Source organism: Pipistrellus kuhlii, unplaced genomic scaffold (assembly GCF_014108245.1).
Source record: "Pipistrellus kuhlii isolate mPipKuh1 unplaced genomic scaffold, mPipKuh1.p scaffold_m20_p_44, whole genome shotgun sequence".
NCBI classification, from domain to species: domain Eukaryota; kingdom Metazoa; phylum Chordata; class Mammalia; order Chiroptera; family Vespertilionidae; genus Pipistrellus; species Pipistrellus kuhlii.
Genome location: NW_023425545.1, coordinates 3,053,108 through 3,070,725, shown reverse-complemented (window position 1 = coordinate 3,070,725; position 17,618 = coordinate 3,053,108). Strand labels below are relative to the sequence as shown.

The 17,618-nt window shown below is 64.4% G+C and overlaps 1 protein-coding gene across 4 annotated transcripts in view; it reads left to right on the top strand.

Moving 5' to 3' along the window:
* Positions 1-14,627, top strand: part of CCDC57 (coiled-coil domain containing 57) — a 33,324-nt gene extending 18,697 nt beyond the window's left edge. For 2 of the 4 annotated variants that reach the window (XM_045572249.1, XM_045572250.1), the window contains 4 exons: positions 6,157-6,251; positions 7,181-7,276; positions 7,638-7,851; positions 14,226-14,627. In XM_045572249.1, the coding sequence (XP_045428205.1) occupies positions 6,157-6,251; positions 7,181-7,276; positions 7,638-7,851; positions 14,226-14,431 (611 nt within the window). In that variant the 3' untranslated portion in view covers positions 14,432-14,627. Of the gene's footprint in view, positions 1-1,056; positions 3,810-6,156; positions 6,252-7,180; positions 7,277-7,637; positions 7,852-14,225 lie in introns of those variants that run through there. The other 2 variants (XR_006739907.1, XM_045572251.1) reach the window with 2 other exon arrangements.
* Positions 14,628-17,618: the final 2,991 nt, after the last annotated feature.

Sequence of the window (17,618 nt, the reverse complement as noted above, 5' to 3'; positions counted from 1 at the left end):
CCATCCATCCACCATCCATCCACCATCATCCAACCACCCATCCATCCATCCACCATCATCCAACCACCCATCCATCCATCCACCATCATCCAACCACCCATCCATCATCCAACCACCCATCCATCCACCCTAATCTATCCATCCACCATCCACACATCCATCCGTCATCCATCCATCCACTCAACCATTTATCTATTTGTCTACCCACCCATATCTTATCTGCTCATCCACCTATCATCCATCCACCATCCATTCACCCATCTACCCATCCACCCATCTACCCATCCACCCATCCACCTATCCACCTATCCGTCCATCCACCCATCACCCGCCTTCCTGTTAGGCAGGGAAATTTCCCCCTACCCTTTAACTTCTGAATGGTTTAAGAATTAAATTGATAGCAAGACAGATTAAGACAAAGAAGCCAGCAATTTGTGGGGAATGGGCAAGACAAAGAAATAGGCTGGGTGTCCATGAGTGAGGAACCTCAGGTTTGCTCAGCAGCCCTGGGGCGTGTCCCTCTCTGTGATCAGGAGGCTCAGTCCTTTCTGCACTGTTTCACTCCAATTCCACGTGTGCAGAGCAGCATGTGGGTGAACCATAACTTCCTCACAGACAATGCCAAGAGCTGGAGCCTGGCACATTATAACTTTGGCTGAGGGAAATTTCCTCCTTAAAGTCACCTGTTTTTGATGAAGGTGATGTTAGTAGCACTAATTTGTTCATAGAGGAAGGCTCATCTTATTGAACTTGGCTGGTTGTTCACATCAGAGCGAGAGCAGCGACCGGCTCGCCGGGGCCTAGTTGCTGGGACTCTGTGGCGGGAGAGCCCAGCCAGGACTGAGCCTCGGCAGTGCCTGCTGTCCCATCCATCCATCCACCCTCATCTGTCCATCTGGACGAGGGCGAGTCTTTCCCGGGCCCCAGACAGCTGCGCTGCGGCTCCTGCTGCTGCTGCTGGGAGCCCTTCCTCACGCCCCGCGAGGGAAGCTGGGAGCTGCAGGCAGGGCACCAGGGCCACGGCTCCCTGGTGGCAGCTGTCCCTCCTGCTTACAGCTGCCGGTCACGGCTGCACTCCGTGTTCTCCTGCGCGTCTTCGCCCTGGGCCTGCTGCCTAGAAGGGCATGCTCACCACGCTTCCCACCGCCGAGCCCTCGGTGGGGAGAGGGACCAGTGCTTCATCCGTGTCCACAGAGTGTGGGTTCACCAAGTTCTAAGTCCTAGGAAGCTCAGAGAAAAAGGTTTCCTTAATTACGGGAAAACAAACCATGTTTTTAAATCAGCGGCGTTTCAAACAAAAACACTGTAAAAACATCATCTTCCTGGGTCCAAGCAGCCCCACACAGTCGTCCTGTGGGTCCCACCCGCCTTTAGCTCCGGGCTCCCTCTGAGGGAGCACCTGCCTGCCCCGCTGCACGCTGTCTGGACTGAGCGCTCGAGGCGGTGTGCCCGCAGGAATCGAGCTTCGTTCTGAGGCGCGTGCTGGGGGGCGACATCGCGCCAGGACGGAGTCCACTGCCAGGATTGCCCGGGATTCTGGACACTGTGTGCACAGACTTGGCACCGAGAGCCTCCTACCTGGTGCTCCTCCCGTCACTTCAGGCATCAAACAGGCTACTCCTTCCCTCTTGTAGAGAGCGCACACGAGGGCCATTCTGGGGGGTTGGTTTGCCGTAGCAAATCTTGTGAAATGTTCCAGGGCCCTCTAGAAATTTTCAAAGTTTGTTTCAGGTCAAAAAGACTATTTAGAATGTGATATTTGGGAAGTTTTCAAAAATACCCAAAGGTTCCTGAAACACGTGGTCAAACAGGATCACCCGTCACGTGAACAGTAGGGCTCCGTGACCCGCTGCACATGGGGATGCTGAGACCTCCCAGGAACCCGGGGCGTCCGGCCCCGAGCACGGAGAAGCCGCTGGTACAGCAGCCCGCGTGCTTTCCCAGCCGGTTAAAGGCAAAGACGCTCACCGACTGTTGTCTGAAGCAAACCAGAATCCGAGAAAACCTGGTCCTTCGGACAGAACCAGCCTGATCACGTGCGCGGGCGCTGGTGGGCACGTCGTAAAGGAAACGCATGTCCGTCCGGACAGGACCACACGGACGCCTTTCCACCAACCCCTCTCCTCGCCCATGGCGCCTCTCCCGCCTCCGCCCGTCCTCCCGTTCGTCCTGGGCCTCTCTCCGGGCACATGATGCTCTTCCCCCTCCACTCAGGCCCTGTGGACGGAAACAGGTGGCAGCACTTCCCGCCCTCCTTCGTGGCTTTAATCACGCTCCGGGAAGTAGGCAGTGGTAAGCCGTCTTGCGGTGGCTGCTGTGGACTCACAGACTAGCAGGTGCCTTCTGTGGTTTCTAGAAATGTGCTTTTTCGTAAACACGCTTCGGCGTGGCCTAGGGAGACCCAGAATGGCTCTACGGAGACCCCCAACGCTGTGGTGCTTGGTAACGAGCAGGCGGATGAGCATGCCTGTGTCCAGGAGCAGTGCTGTGACGTCTGTTCCCTTTGGAAAGGATCGAGACGTCAGCGTGCGCCTCTTCATTCCCGAGTTAGACTCTCGGGGTGTCGTTACCCAGAGGCTCCGGGAACTGTGTACGTAGGCATCAGACCATGATTGCAAAGAGCTCGCCAGAACCCTCATCCTGTTTGCACTCACCTGCACGTATTTGCTTTTCATCACCTGCTTGGAGTGGCCACAGAAACTCGCAGCCCGGAACCAAGTGGCCCGTTCCCGGAGGGGAGGCCCTCGGCCCGCCGCCCGCGGCTCTCGGGGTGGGGGGAGGGCTGGCTTTCCCGAGAAATAGTGGGGAGGGGGTCCATGTTAGAGAAGCTTTGTTTCTGTGGCCACGAACCTGAGTTTTCAAGTGTCAGTGCCCGTGTGAAGCCCTCTGTCCATCGCATGCAGATGAGCTGAGGGAGACCAGGGTTTCCCATGAGAAACGGGCCTTTCTCGTCTGAACAGTTTGGGCAGAAAAGGCAAAAGCAGTTTCAGGTGAAGCCGATAGAGCGTTCCGATTTCGTCGTCTCAGCCGTTCGTCCAGGGACGGGGCTGCTCCCGCCTGTGCCCTCCACAGCCACGTGTCCCGCGGCCCCAGCGATAGGCTGGCGGCGGCCGCGGGACACAGCGCTGCCGCTGGAGAGTGCAGGGGGGACGGACCGCTAGGCCCCTGCTCTGCGCCCAGCCCGACCGAAGCCCCGCTGCACTTTTACAGGAGACGGGGGTGGGGCTCTGGAAACTCGGGGGGTTAATTCCTCCGACATGAAGCTGCTTTCTTTTCGGTTCATCCTCACCCGAGGATGTTTCCAGAGAGCGTGGAAGGGCGGGGAGAGACAGAGAGGAACATCTATGTGGGAGAGACACGTCGATCGGTTGCCTCCTACGCGAGCCCTGGCCAGGGCCGGGGATTGAGCCTGCAACCGAGGTATATGCCTTTGACCAGACTCGAACCCAGGACCGATGCTCTATCCACTAGTCCAAGCCAGCCAGGACCGGAAATAGTTTTCTGCCATACCTCATCCTTCCGTGCGAGTCTCGGAAAATTCTTTTTCTTGGGATATTGTAAGAAACCCACCGCACGAGCACCTGGGAGACAAGGCCCCCCTCCCCAGAGGGGGAGGCCCAGGTGGGACCGAATTCTGATCACTCGGAAGTCACGTCTGTTTTAATTAAACCAATGAACTATTACCAAAGATTATTTTATACCGTGCTAACTTGGAAAAAAGACACACATTGGGTCAATTTCTGTATTTTTCTGACAAATTAAATAGAGCTCCGTTAAACGCCCCCTTCGGAGCACGGTCGCCCACACCTGGCGTGTGCACAGGGCTGGCCCCAGGCAACCCAGGCCCAGAAGCCCGGCAGGTAGAACAGGCCGAGCTCGCTGCCCGCAGCCTCTTTGACCCAGGAAGGCCCTCAGGAGCGGGTCAGGTTTTAGGATTTCTTATTCGCCCAATTTCCATCTGTTTCCTCCTCCCCGCAGTGTTTTCCTTTGGGCAGAAGCGGCTCAGGCAGGACTTGATGCTCCTGGTTTCAGGTCTGGCCTGACACAGGCTCACGGGACAGATCGCTGCTCCCAGTTCCCAGGACGGCTGCAGGGGGCGCTCCGGGGGCTGCGCCATCACCCTCTCCACGTCTGTCTGGGAGGCACTGTCTGACCTTTAGCCGGGCTTCAGGTGCCGTCCTCCCCGAGGGCACAGGCTAACCTCAGGTGTCCCGGGGCACCGAGGCCCACACACCCCGGCAGGAAGGTCCCTGTGGGGCGGGACTGGGCCTTCACCTTTCCAGCTCCTCTCCGGGTTTGGTAGAACCTTCCGGACTAACCAGATGTGCTCCTGTCCTGGGATGTGAGTTTGTGTGTGGGGCTCAGGGTGTGTCTCGGCACCACTCAGTAGGGCTGCATCTAGGACGGGCCGGGAGCTGGCCTCAGGGGCAGCACAGCCACCTCAGCAGCTGGCGTGGGTGTTTCCGTTAAACTTATTTCCTGGTCCTTAACGTTTTTCCAAACAGGCCCTCCCTCTCGGGAGCTCGCCGCCCTTCCCTCGCCGCCTGCCCCAGGCGCTTACCTTTGCCTGCGCTCCGAGGGCCCCTTCTGCTCTGGGACTGTTCCTGAGCCCATGCAGCCCCACGGGCTCACTCTTCTCCCTCTAACTTTCTAGTAAACTTTCTCTTCTAATTGGACCAAAAAAAATTATATGAAATTTTTCCAAACAGGTTGTAAATAGAGTGGACTGTTTGGGGTCCTTTAACGTTGGGGGATCATTGGGGGGCTTTGTCCCGCCCAACCTGGGGCAGTGCTGATGACAGCCTTTGCCGAAACCCACCTCGTTTCGTAACTTGTGAACTCTGTCAGCTGTCTTCCCGCCGGCTTCTTAGTTCACCCGGCTTCTCTGCGAGGCCGAGGAGTCCGTCAGGCTGAGTGGCAGCTGTGGTCAAAGCTGTCGGACACACCTGATGTCCTTATTCGTTTTAAGCCCGTGGATGGGGCAGGTGATTCATTGATCGACGCTCCTGCGGGCCTCCCTGGGTCAAAGCCGGGTCTCTGGCCGAGGCCCTTAGAGGGCCTTTGAGGACAGACGGGAGGGGTGGCTCCGAGCTCGGCGGGACGGGGAGCAGACGGAGCAGCCGAGCCCTGGTCCCAGGCTTTGGTTCTGGCCTCTCCGAGCCGGGTTCCTGTAGCCTTTTCTAGCGCAGCTCTGACTGCACACTCCAGCTCGGCTGAGCAGCCCTGCTTTGGGGAGCTTTTAGAGTCCCCTCATGGGATGGAAGGTCCTCATCTCGCCCCTGAAAGGCTGTTGCTTCCTTGCGCCGGCGGTGTTTGGTGGGGCCTCAGCTCGGCCCCGCCCTGGCTGGTCCCTGTCTGCGATGAGGCCGCCCGACACTGGGCACAGGAGGTCAAGGGTCCTTCCAGGCTGCAGCCGGGCAGAGGGCTCGGCAGCGTCCATGCGATGGGACCACGCCCTGCGTGCTCAGCGTGGTCAGGCCCAGGCAGGAGCTTCTTCAGGAAAAGGCTTGTCTTTGCCTGGAACCAGCTCTGCCCATTGTTGTTGTGCATCTACCTTAACACCCCCTGGCGTGACGAGGCCCCGAGCACACCTGATCCTGTGAGGGCTCCTGCACCCCCAACCTTCCCTCCGACCTCCGGTCCCCTCCCACCTCTGTGTGACCCTCCCCGCCCGCCCCATCCCAGTGCACAGAAGCCGCTGTTTTGGAGCTCTTGCTGCCAGTTTGGTTCCAGTAAACTCCTACCCATTCTCTTCTCTGTCAATGGAATGGCTGCCCTGAACCCCACAGCACACCCACCCGCCACCCACTACCGAGGAGCCCAGTCCGTCCCACCTTCAGCAGGTCCTGCCCTCCAGCCCCCAATCTGGCCAAACTCCCAGGCCCTCTGAGCTGCTCCTGGCGTCCATCCCTGTCGGTAGCCGTTCGCAGCCTCTGCTGGGCACCTTGCCAGGGCGGCTGCTACCGCCATCACCTCTGCTCCTGTGAGGAGGCATCTGTGTGTCTGTCCCTGGGCTGTGGAGCCACGGGAATGTGGGGGCTTGTGCACAGCTCACAGCCGTGCACCCCGAGCTTGCGGTGAAAGAAGGGTTGGGTTTGAAGGGGACGTGTGTATATCCACGTGAGACGGACCAACCCTTTCTCATCTGGTTTTCAGGGAAACCGTGTCACCCCTGCCCCAGCCCCGAGGCCCGGAAGCGCCCTGGCCCAGGCCCGCCTCTGGGACAGCTGCAGCCCCCTGTCACCGCGCAGGTACCTCCTTCACTGAGCATGCCCAGCAGCTCGTACTGATGGCCTAAGCGTCACGTTTCCATCACAGAAACGTCGGAATACGGCAATCTCTTCCCTAACAACACAATCTTAAAGCCTTCAGCACTGAGACAGTCACCCATAACACTTCACTGTTCCCTCCTGTTTATGAAAATTATAAAGTCGATCATGCATACGCTCTATAGCTTTACCTGCACACCCCACACTGCGGATGGAGCCTGCAACCGGGCACGTGCCTGACGGGGAATCGAGCCGTGACCACCTGGTTCACAGGCCCACGTCCCACTTCCGAGCCATGTGGCGGGTGGTTTCTGCCTGCACCACGGAGTGCTGGCAGTTCTGGTCCGGCTGACCTGTGGACGCTTTGCAGATACTTGCCCCCCGTGTGTAGCTGCTCTTTCCAGTTTTTTATTTTTATTTTTTAAATATATACTTGATTTTTCACAGAGAGGAAGGGAGAGAGATAGAGAGCTAGAAACGTCGATGAGAGAGAAACATCGACCAGCTGCCTCTTGCACACCCTCTAGTGGGGATGTGCCCGCAACCAAGGTACATGCCCCTGACAGGAATTGAACCTGGGACCTTCCAGTCCGCAGACCAACGCTCTACCACTGAGCCAAACTGGTTTCAGCTCCAGTTTCTTTTAAATGGATTCGAATTGGAGGGAGCAGGCGGCAGGCGACGAGATTCCAAGTTGGCTCGCTGCTGGGGGGCACGAGGTGGGCCGAGCGCTAAGCGGGCGCAGGGGGAGCGGAGCTGCGGGGTGGGGGACTGGTCCATCCGGCTGTGGGCACCGCGGGCCTCCCTTCTGGCTGCCGCCACGCGGGTCAGTCCCTTCCTCCCGCCCGCCCGCCATTACGGAGTTTCTTCCTGGCTTTGCGGGAGCCCCTTTCACGTGCGTTTCTGTGCAGGACGCTAGGAGCCCGCTGCAGGAGCCTTCCTCCAAATGCTCGGGGGAGAGCCAGGTGCGGGGGGCGCCGCCCGTCCGCAGACAGGGTGCCCGCCAGGTACGTGGGACTGGGGTGAGCGTCTCCGGCGTAGCGCTTGCTGTCACCGGCGGGCAGTCCTCGTGGGGCGGGTCCTCGTTGGGAGGTTGGAGAGCGTGTCCAGCCAGAGCCCGGGGCAAGGGCGGGGCTGGGCCCCGGGCCACAGCGGCCCTGCCTGTTCATACCCCTGGAGTGGGGTCCCACAGGTGCCTTCCCTCCAGACCACCGGCCAGAGGCGTCGGCTGGGCCATCCTCCCGGGCTCCCCCCCCGCCCCCCGGCCCTCCCGTCTCCCCACAGGCCGCCCGCGAAGGCGGACGGAGCCCCTGTCTCCTCCGGGCTGGAGGGGGCCTCCAGGACGAGCCTTCGTTCTTTCCTCTGTAGAGGCAGCACAGACTCCCCGCAGCGGCCTGCCTGCCGGCTCGGCAGAAAGAGAACCGGTCCCCACGGCCACAGGCTCGGGGAGCCTGCCCGGACGCCGGGCACCGCAGCCAGGGGTCCTCCTCGCTCGCCAGCAGCTCCCTCCGGGACACGTGGAAGGTGCTCGAACTGGGATCCAGCCCGTCGGGCCTCACCTCCCAGGATGACTCGGTGCCAGGTGGGTGAGAGCACCGCGGCACCGCTGTGGGCAGGGGGCACGTGTGGCCACGCCCGTGACATGCAGTCCAGGCCCTGCACTTGGCTCCGGTACCTGTGTGCCCAGTGTCCCTCCTCGGCTTTGGTGCTGAGCAGTCTCTTTCGGTCCGGGAGGAGCTGGTGCGGTGGACAGGCAGGCCCTGGGGCGAGCAGCCTCTCGGCCACACCAGCCCCGCCCTGAGCCCCCTTCAGCCCCTCTGTCCCCTTCTGCCCCCCCAGCCTGAAGGCCGGTGGGTCTCCCTCTGGAGCAGCAGGCAGGGCCCGTGTCCAGCCCTCGCCCAGGCCAGGCTGGACCCAGTGTTTACAGTCACAGGGTCGGATTTGAAAAATACAAACTCCCAAGACAATTCTCTTCTGACCTCAAGAGAATCAGGCTGGAAAGATATTCTTAAGCCACAAACCCAGGCCGCCAAGCGGGTCAGACCACCTGGGACAGCACCTCCCACCCCGCCCCTCACCCCACCTTCCGACCCTGCTCTGACCTCTGGCACCTGCTCCTCAGGCAGCCCTGCCCGGAGCACGGAGCTGTGCCTGGCGAGGCATGGGGGCCGGTGGTCAGAGCCGAGGGGCGGGGGCTGGGAGTCCCCACGAGCCTCAGCCTCCCTCAGCCACGCGCCCACCGCCCGCCCTCCTGTCGCAGGCTGCGGCCAAGCCCTCTAGCGGTTGCCGGTCTGATAAGGGAGAGCTGGTGTCTCCTTACTGACCTCCTTCCAGTGCTTAGATCATGCGGGTTTGTGTGTGGCTCATGTGTTGTGCCCTTTGTCAAGGCGACTACGGAGCTAGCGACAGGAGACTGCCTGCTCACTGTTTGAAAGTCAGGCACCAGGAGGGGAGCTTCCAGAAGGGAACAGTGCCCAGGCTCTGGGGGGGCCGGAGGGAGACTGGACACCCCTTTGTACAAGTGAGTGCCCTGTGGGGGGTAAAGAGGGGAGACAGCTCGCCGCCTGTGCCGGCTGAGCGCCAGGCACGGTCCGGTCACCTGCAGGGACCTGATCCCGGAGGCCAGAGCCAGCTGACGCCACCGCTCCCTGGCTCCCATTTCCCAGTGGGGACACCGAGGCCCCGGCCCTGAGGGACTGCCGGGCTGAGGAGCACACAGCCAGAGTCCCGGGTCACAGCCTCCGTCCGCCCCCGAGTTCCTGAGGGGCGGCCACACGGCAGGGGGTCAGACAGCTGATGGCGAAGCCCGGGGACTCACTGCCGGGCCAGCCTGGCGGCCGCTGCCCAGAGTCTCAGTGTCCCAGGGCCGGGAGGTGCCGCCTGCTCCGCCCGGGAGCACCAGCTCCTCCCGAGGCGTGAAGGGCACAGCTTCCCGAGGGCGCGGTGCTCGAGTTGGCTTCTTCCTTTGAAATGTGGTCTTTTTGCAAATTCCATCCGTTTCTCCTGGAGTCGGACGCCTCTCCTTTGAGGAGGGTTGCGTCAGGCGTGGAGGTGCGGCTGTGCAGGGAGGCAGTGCAGCCAGGCCTGTGGGCAGCTGTTATCTGAGGACCCAGATAACAAGCACAACAGAGCCTCTTGCCACAGCCCGTGTCTCGGAGCCCACGCCTCTGCACCTCTGCACCGCCTCCCCCCAGGCCCTTTCCCAGCAGTCCTGGCAGTGCCGGGGTCACCCACCCAGGTCACGCAGCCCCCAGACCCTGAGTGCAGCAGGGCAGGCCCAGCACCCAGCAGTGGGCCTCAGCAGCACCAGGCGGAGTGACTGCCAGCCATGGCCTCGTCCCGCGGGTCAGTGGGCGACACCGCCCCATGCTGCCCCTGTGGCAGGCGGGTCCGGCACGCCACATCTTCCCGCCTCTCCTGCAGGGCCTCCAGGCCGAGGGCGGCCCACACCCCGTTGGCTGGGGAAGCCCGGCAGGGCAGGTGCACCTGCCTCCAGGATGCGGGGCCCAGAGTGGGTGAGGGACTGGCCATGTGCCTGGCCTTTCTGCTGGCCCCACTCCTCGGAGAGTCCCCATGGCCCTCCTCTCGCACACGTCCCTTGTCCTGGCTGGGGACAGTCTAAGGCCATGCACCCTGTTCTGGGAGCGCCTGCCGCCGGCACCTCACCGCAGGGCCTGACACGCCAGCCTGACCTGCGCTGCCTGGCCTGGGGCCTGCCGCCTGGAGCTCCTGAGTGCTCCTTGCCCACGCTGCCTGTCACGGATCTTTCAGTCTTTGCCAAACCCACAGGCAGAACAGACTCTGTTGTGTTTGATCACTGGGAACCTTCCCACCGAGTCTGAACGGCCATTGCCTGTTCATAACGAACTTGTTGGTCTCTGCAAGTCGCTGGCCCTGCCAGGAGGCTAGTGCCCGTGCCCCCCACCCCCACCCCCGTCAGCTCCTGGGCCTGCTCTCTCCTGGCTCTGTGCACGACCAGCCCTCCCAGCACAGCACAAGGAAGCCAGGCCCTCTGCTGCCCCCTCTCCTCCGTCTTCCTGCTCCCTCAGTCCCTCTTCCCACGGTTCTTGTCACTCATGTGGACACTGCCCCCTTCTGCCCTCATGGCATGAGCCCCCAGTCCCAGTGCACAGGTGCGACACAGGGAGGAAGGGGGGGATGCTGGGTTGCACCTGTCCCTGGGGTCTGAGTGTGCAAAGCGTGTCCCCCACTCATCAGCCCCACGGCCACAGTGAACACCCGGGCAGAACAGCTCCTGAAATAGCCAGCCTAGCCCAGCCCCTCTGCCTTAGCTGCCTTTCCTGTAGAATGGGATGTCAGTAAACACAAGGCCCTGGCCATGGGGTTCAGTGGATAGAGCAGCAGCCTGTGGCCCGACGGTCCCGGATCCATTCCAGTCAAGGGCTTGATCCCTGGCCCTGGGAGGTGTGTGTGCGGGAGGCAACCAAACGATCGATGTTACCCTCCGTCTCTCACCCTCCCTTCCCCAGGTGAGGATTAGCAAACAAAGGAAGGAAATCGTGTTCATTGTAAGCTGTGATTAAGAAAGCCAAAGTGACAGGCACTGATTTTTTCTTTGAGACCCAAAGTGAAGAAATAGCATAAATGGATGGAGCTATAAGGAAGGATTTCACCTGTGCTAAAGGTGGAGGGTGGGGGAGTGTGTGTGCTAGAGGCGTGCAAGTGCAGGATGGACAGCACGTGACAGCAGCGGCCAGTGGGTCTGCGAGGATTGAGCGCCTGGACCTCCAAGACCCTCTGTGCAGAGGCCTGAGAAACCCGCGGCCACCAGTGACCTCCCAGGAGCTTTGACACAGACACAGGCCGACCCTGTAGTGCCCCCTACAGGAACCACCGGCGTAGAACAGCTGAATTCTTTCCCTCAAATTCCTGCAAAATGCTAACCCCTAGGACCTTGGGGCACAACCACTTTAGAAATAGGGTTGCCGAGATGCAGTTCGTTAGGATGAGGACCAGCTGGAGGAGGCCCCACTGGTGTGAGGTGCCCTTATAACGAAGGTCGGGCAGACACGCAGGGAGGACTCCGTGTCCACGTGAAGGCAAAGGTCAGGGTGCGGGCTCTACAAGCCGAGGAGCCACGGGAGCTGGAGCCACGGGAGCTGCGAGGCTGGACCGACTGTGTGGCCTCAGGAGCCACCTGCAGACGCCTTGGTTTCAAAGCTCCAGCTCTGACGGCAGGACAGCCAGCATCTGTTGTTTAAGATTCCCCCCAAAGGAGCTGGAAATCTCGGGGGGGTTTTATAGAGAAAGCTTCCTTTTTTTAAATATTGGCAACTAATTAAGAAACCAAAGCAAAGTGTGGACCAAATGGCAGCTCAGTTTTGTAGCTCCCAGGCCTGGGAGCCAGACCCAGCCAGCCTGGGTGCCTCTGTCAGCGGCCGCAGGCTCCGGCGCTTCCCAGCCCCGCACAGCGAGGCCGCACCCACTGCCGCAGTGCAGGTTCACCGTGAGGCCCGGCCGCCCTCCCATCCATCCTCCTGGCGCCACGTGGGCTCCGAGGAGAGCATCCCAGGCCTTCACCTGGCCTGCAGCAGGAACACCGCCATCGGCCCCATGAAGCCGGAGGAGCAGTGGTGGTGATGCGGTGGTGAGGCAGAGGAAAGGTGGAGCCTCGCAGGACCCCGCCGAAGGCCGAAGGCAGGCCAAGTCTTCCCTGCACAGAGTCAAGGGCTCCCCTCGGCCTGGGCATCCCAGCTGCTCCTGGCTCCGCCCACCAGAGGGAGGAGCCGCCCCCACCACCACCCCCCCCCCCGCACACCTGCTGGCGGCCACTTCCAGGGAGGCCCAGGCGCACCAGGGTCCTTCAGCTTCGAGGCCGCTAGGGGAGGCAGCCCAGCACGCTGGCCCCTGCCCAGCTGGAGGGTGTTTGCAGAAGGAACGGGAAGAAGAGGGAAAGGGAAGTGAGAGCTTCGGAGCTCCGTTATAAACAGTTCTAACTGCAGGGTCCGAGGTGCTGGCGAGGACTCGCACCCCAGACCCGGGCCTGTCGCTGTGCTAGGGCTGGGGGCCCGGCGGCTACAGGGCCGACCTGGCGAGCGGCTCGGCCCGCTGAGGCTGGCAGCGAGTGCCGTCCTCCCCAAACTGAGACGCAGACGTCGGACCTCCGCGAGCGCGCTTCTCGAAGTTGTGATGATGCAACGATGGCCACTTAGGAAACAACTTGTGTCCTAGTAACTTTCAAAACAGAGCAAATACTTAAGCAGCAGCCAGATCAGCTTGCTCCTCCGGGTGCTTGTGCTGAGGCCACAGCGCGCCACCACTCCAGCTGCCTCCTGCCAGCCTGTTGCGGGGACAGCCAGGCCCGGGAGACAAGGCAGGAAACCAGTGTTCAGACTCGGGCTGTGCTCGCCATGGCTGAGGTCCTCGCACGGAGGGAATCGTGGGCAGAGGGCCACAGGCTTGCACAGCAGTCAGGCAGGAAGGAGGTGGCACAGGCACAGCCTGACTTACTGGGAAAGGGTAGATTCCCAGATTTAATTTCTGGTGCGACCCCAGCCCCACAGTCCTGGGAGGCCCAGCAGCCCCCACTCTCTCCCCTCCCCCACCTCCTCCTTCCCTACCCCTGCAAGCCTTTGCCAGCAGGAGCTAGGAGGGCTGGCACCTCCAGCAGCCCAGCCGGGAGGCATGGCCTCCTTACACTCCTCTTCTGGGCTCCCTGGCCGGCTCTGCCCGCACCGCCCTGGGCTCTGGGTGGAAGCTCCCGGTGTGCACAAAAGCTTCACCTGCATCCCTCGGGTGGCAGGGGCCCAGCGTGCCTGGCCTCCTAGCGAGCCCGGCTCCGGGGCCTGTGGGGCCACAGCCGCCTGGTCCTCAGTGGGGCTGGGATCGACAGGGAGCCCCCAGCTCCCGGGGCCTGGAGCTCCGCCAGTCTGCATGGTCCGTGCACGCGCTGCAGGCCCGGCCGCCATGCTGGCCCGGCCGCCATGCTGGCCCCAGGGGCCCCCAAAGCAGCCCGGGGTCAGGGAGCGCCCTGAGTGGGACGGCAGCTGGAGCGCAGGCCGACGGGCAGCCTCCTGCGCAGCCACATTTCTGTGCGAAAGGAGAGGGTTGCCTCACTGACAGCTGTCCTCCTGCCAAGAGGAGCAGAGAGCAGCGTGGCCTGTGTGGCCTGGCGTGCGCACGGTGGCGGGTGTGGGGTCCAGCCCTGCCTCGCTGACCTGGGTGCAGCCCCAGAGGCCCTGCGTGAAGCTGTATCCTCATGGATTTTACCTCGTTCCCAGTGTGAGGCTTAGATCCCTGAATCACTGATGAGAAAGGGGTTTCGGGTGAGGAGACCTGGTGTTGGACTCGGGGCGTGCGAGCTCCTTATGAGCAGAAGTCTCGGCAGAAACCTGAGCATGGGGAATCGGGGAGCCAGGCCTGGCTGGGGAGGCCTGGCCCTGGGTCCTGCCAGCCCCAGCCCCAGCCCTGCCCTCTTCCTCCCAGCTGCCTGCTGGCCCTTCCTCATCCTCGAGTCCCACCTGTGCCACCTACGGCCACGTGCTGGGCTGTCCCTGCAGACCTCACTCCCCAGCGGCACAGGGCAGTCTGCGGGCACCACGCCCTCAGCCCCCCTGCCCATAAGGGAGGGCCATCCTGAGGGCTGCTTTTCCATCGGATCTCATTTTACAGAAGAAACACATCCTTAGTTCCAAAATGGAAGTCTGAAGGATCAAGTTCAGACTGTGGGCAATGGGAGATGATGCCCGGCAAGCACGGTCGCGGCAGGGGGTGTGCCAGCCGGGAGTAAGCCAGCCATTAGCCACCCCCTCTCTGCCCCTCCCCCCAGGGCCATGAGGAAACGTTCGAACCCGAGCCGTCCTGGTGCCCGTGGGGGGCAGGCCCAGGCTCCTCACCGACACCAAGGTGGGCCCGTGGCCCTGAGGGTCGCTGCAGAGGGTGGGCCCAGAACTTCCTGCTGCACTAACAGCCTCCTTGTCTCCCTCCGCCTGGCAGAGCGCGCCATGTCTCCGGCGGCAGCGGAGGGCCCAGCGCGGGCCGCCGGGAGCCCCGTGGGGCTGCGCCCCGCTTTCTCCATCAAAGGGATGAGGATAGAAGCCCAGACCAAGGCCAAGCCCGCCAGACCCTCCAGGGCTCACCCTGCAAAACCTAAAGGCTGCCAGCAGCACCCCAAGGTCCGGAACTACAACTTCAAGGACTGACTTCCTCACCCCACCCCACCCCCTCTCCTCCTAGTGGGTTTGGGGGCCTGTTTTCATCTCCAGAGCAGAGGTGTGTGTGTGTGAGGCGTGCACACCTGTGGGTGGGGGGGTGGCTGCAGCTCATGCTCCCCAATGCTGTTGGGGTGCCTCACAGGCCTAACGCAGAGCTCATTAAAGCCACGCCTCCCCCTGCTTGCCCAGCGTTGTTTATCTTCCTACTTGGGAAAAGGGCATCACCTGTGTCACCGCCCACCTGCACGCTGCTCGGTGCATAGGGTGCCCACCCACAGACCCATCCCCCAGAGCATGGCAGGCGGGGACCTTCCGCAGTGAGCTGGAGCGGGGTGACCCACGTGCCCTGTGCTAGGTGCTCAAGTCGGGTGCTGGGGCGGGGGTCCAGACCCGGCACCTGCAAGAGAAACACCCACTGACACACTCTTAAGTGCACAAAACCCACTCCCTTGAGAATCCTGCTGCAGGTCCTCACTCGGGGGTCTCTGTGGAAGGTGGCCCTGGGTTCCTGGCCCTTCCCCTGGCATCGGCACCTGAGCGCATAGCCTGGGCCCCCGCCCGCCTGAAGCCCTGCAGAGGGAGAGGGAGAGACAGACAGGCCTGTCCCACCAACGGGAGGTGGCCGTGCCTTCAGGCAGCTGGGCACACAGTGTCTCCAGGAGGGGGGGAGGCCGACGGGAGCAGGCTGCACCCACCCCACCTGCTGTGTGACTGGGGGGGGGGGGGATCGTGTGTCCTCTGCCTGCCTGGCTCACAGGTGTGGGGAGTGGGCAGCACTGGCCCAGGTCACAGACCCCAGGCGCCGTGGGCAGTGCTCCTGCCTCACCCTGTGCGTGTAATTGCTTCACTCGGCCCGTGCACACGCGGGCGCAGCTCGGCCTCCCCACGGGCCTCCCCGCGGCAGCCCTGCCGTTGCCGCCCGTGCCCTGCCTGCGAGGCGTGGCCGCGGGGCTTCCCTCGGCGGAGAAAGGGCGTGGAGTGCCGGGTGGTTTCCCGCAGAAGCACTTCCGACCCGCGCAGCGCAGCTCGGGCGGGGTGAAAGCTCTCCCATCGGGGAAGGGAGGAGAGCCCGAGGGCCCGTCAGGACGCGGTTCAGCCCTCGGCCCCGGCCCTCCCTGCCCCTGCGCGGGAGTCGGACGGAGCGCGGGGAGGGTGTGGGCTCGGTAGCCGTTCGAGCAGAGTCACAGGGCGGACGAGCCCCGCCGGGCGCGCGGGCGGGAGCGGCCACGTGCGCGCGCGGGTCCTCCCGGAGGCTCTTTGTTCCCTCGCTGCCGCCTGGCGGGGTCCGAGCGGCGCCCGCTCTCCCGACGGCCGCGCGGCTCCGGGCAGCGGGGCCTGGCCGGAGGCGTTTCCGGGGCCCGCGAAGTGGGGCTGCGGGGCCGGAGGACCAGGCCCGCGGCGATGACCGGGAGTAACCCCGCCGGGGCTCCCCGGCCGGGTCAATGACCGCGCTCGCCCACGGCAGCCCGCGCGACGGCCAGGCCGCCCATCACCCTATCGCCTAGCAACGCCCACTCACGCGCCGCCATTGGTCCGGCGCGCACGCCCCCGGCCCCCGATTGGCCGCGACCGCGAGGCGAGCCACGCCCCCAGCCGGGTCCGCGCGCCCGGACGCGCACACGTGCGTGCGTCCCCCAGGGTCCGCCTAACCCCCCGTGGGGCCCGTGTGACACCCCGACACCCCGGCCGTCCCGCCCGCGCCGCGCGCACGTGGGCCCCGCGCAGCCAGGGGCGGGGGCGGCCGTGGGGGCGCCCTGTGCCCGCGGGCGGACGGAAGTCGAGGCCCCCCGCCGTCCCGGGCGCGCCCCCGTGAGGGTCCCGCCATCACCCCACCGGCGGCGGCGCGCGGTCCCGGGCGCAGCCCCGACGCTCATTGGCCTGGGCGGCGCCGCCGAGCTGTCAGCCCATGTGGCGTGTCCGCGCGGGGCGGCCGCGGTTAAATACGCCGGCGCCGGCCTAGAGGGAGCCAGAGAGAGCGCGCCGGCCGCCCCGCCGCATCCTCCGCCGCCGCCGCATCCTCCGCCGCTCCCGCCGCCGCCGCCGCCGCCGCCGCACTGCGCCCGCGCCCGACCAGGTACGGCGGCGGGGCCGGGGCCGGGGCCGGGATCGGGGGCCGGGCCGGGCGCTCCGGCTGCCGCGGTGAAGGGGCGCCCGCGAGGCCGCGCCGTCTGGGGCGAGCGCCGGGCGGGCGGGCGGGCGGGCGGTTGAGGGCCTGCGCCGCCCAGGCCGCGGGGGGTGGGCGATGCGAGGGCCGGGCGCCCGCAGCTCGGCCAACAGCCATTTTGGCGGCAGGGCGGGCCGAGGCCGGGGGAGCCCCCGCCGCCCGTGCGCGCCCGCAGAGGCCCCATGAGGCCCCGCCGCCCGCCGCATCGCGCCCCGCGCCCGCCGGCCGAGGCCCGTTCCGACCCGGGGGCGCCTCTCCGGCCGCCGGAGGGCCGGCGGGGTGGCCGGGAGGCCGCGGCGGGTGAGGACGGGCCTCCCACCACGTGGGCGCAGCCGAGCCCCCGGGGGCGGCGGGCGGTGCTGCGGGTCCCTCCCCGCCCCCCGCCGGCGCCGGCGTGAATGGCGAGCAGGGAGGCCGGAGCTCCGGGCCGCGGCCGCCAAGGCCCTTTATGCGGCGCTGGGGGCGGGGGCGCCTCGCTCCCTCCCTCCCTCCGGCCGGGCCGCTGCGCCACCCGGGAGCCGGCTCCTCCGCGCCGGCCTGCTGCCCGGGGAGGGCCGAGCGCTGGCGTCCCCGGCCTCGAGCATCGGGGCCTGGGCCTGGGCGAAGCCGCTACACCGTCCCTGGCTCTGCCCCGCCCGGGGGCTTCCCAGGATCCCATCCCGGCCGCAGGCTGTGGGCGTCGGGCAGGGGGTGGGGATCTCCGGAGGCAGCTGGGTCTGCCGGGAGGGGAGTGGGCAGAATCCTGCGGCCTCCCCGACACGGGTGTGTGGGTCTGGGCAGCGATGGCCTGGCACCTGACCAGGACGGTGCCCCAGGTTGGCCCACCGTGCAGCACGGGCCACCTTTCCCCAGAGCCCTGCCAGGCCTTGGCACCCACAGTGCCTTGCCGTCCCTCTGGGTCCCTCCGGGTCCCTCCTCAGTCCTGGCAGCTCCTGCCCGCCCTCGATAGCACTGGGCATGGCGGGCAGCTTGGGTGCTGAGCTCAGGGCTACCCCGCCCCCCAACATTCTC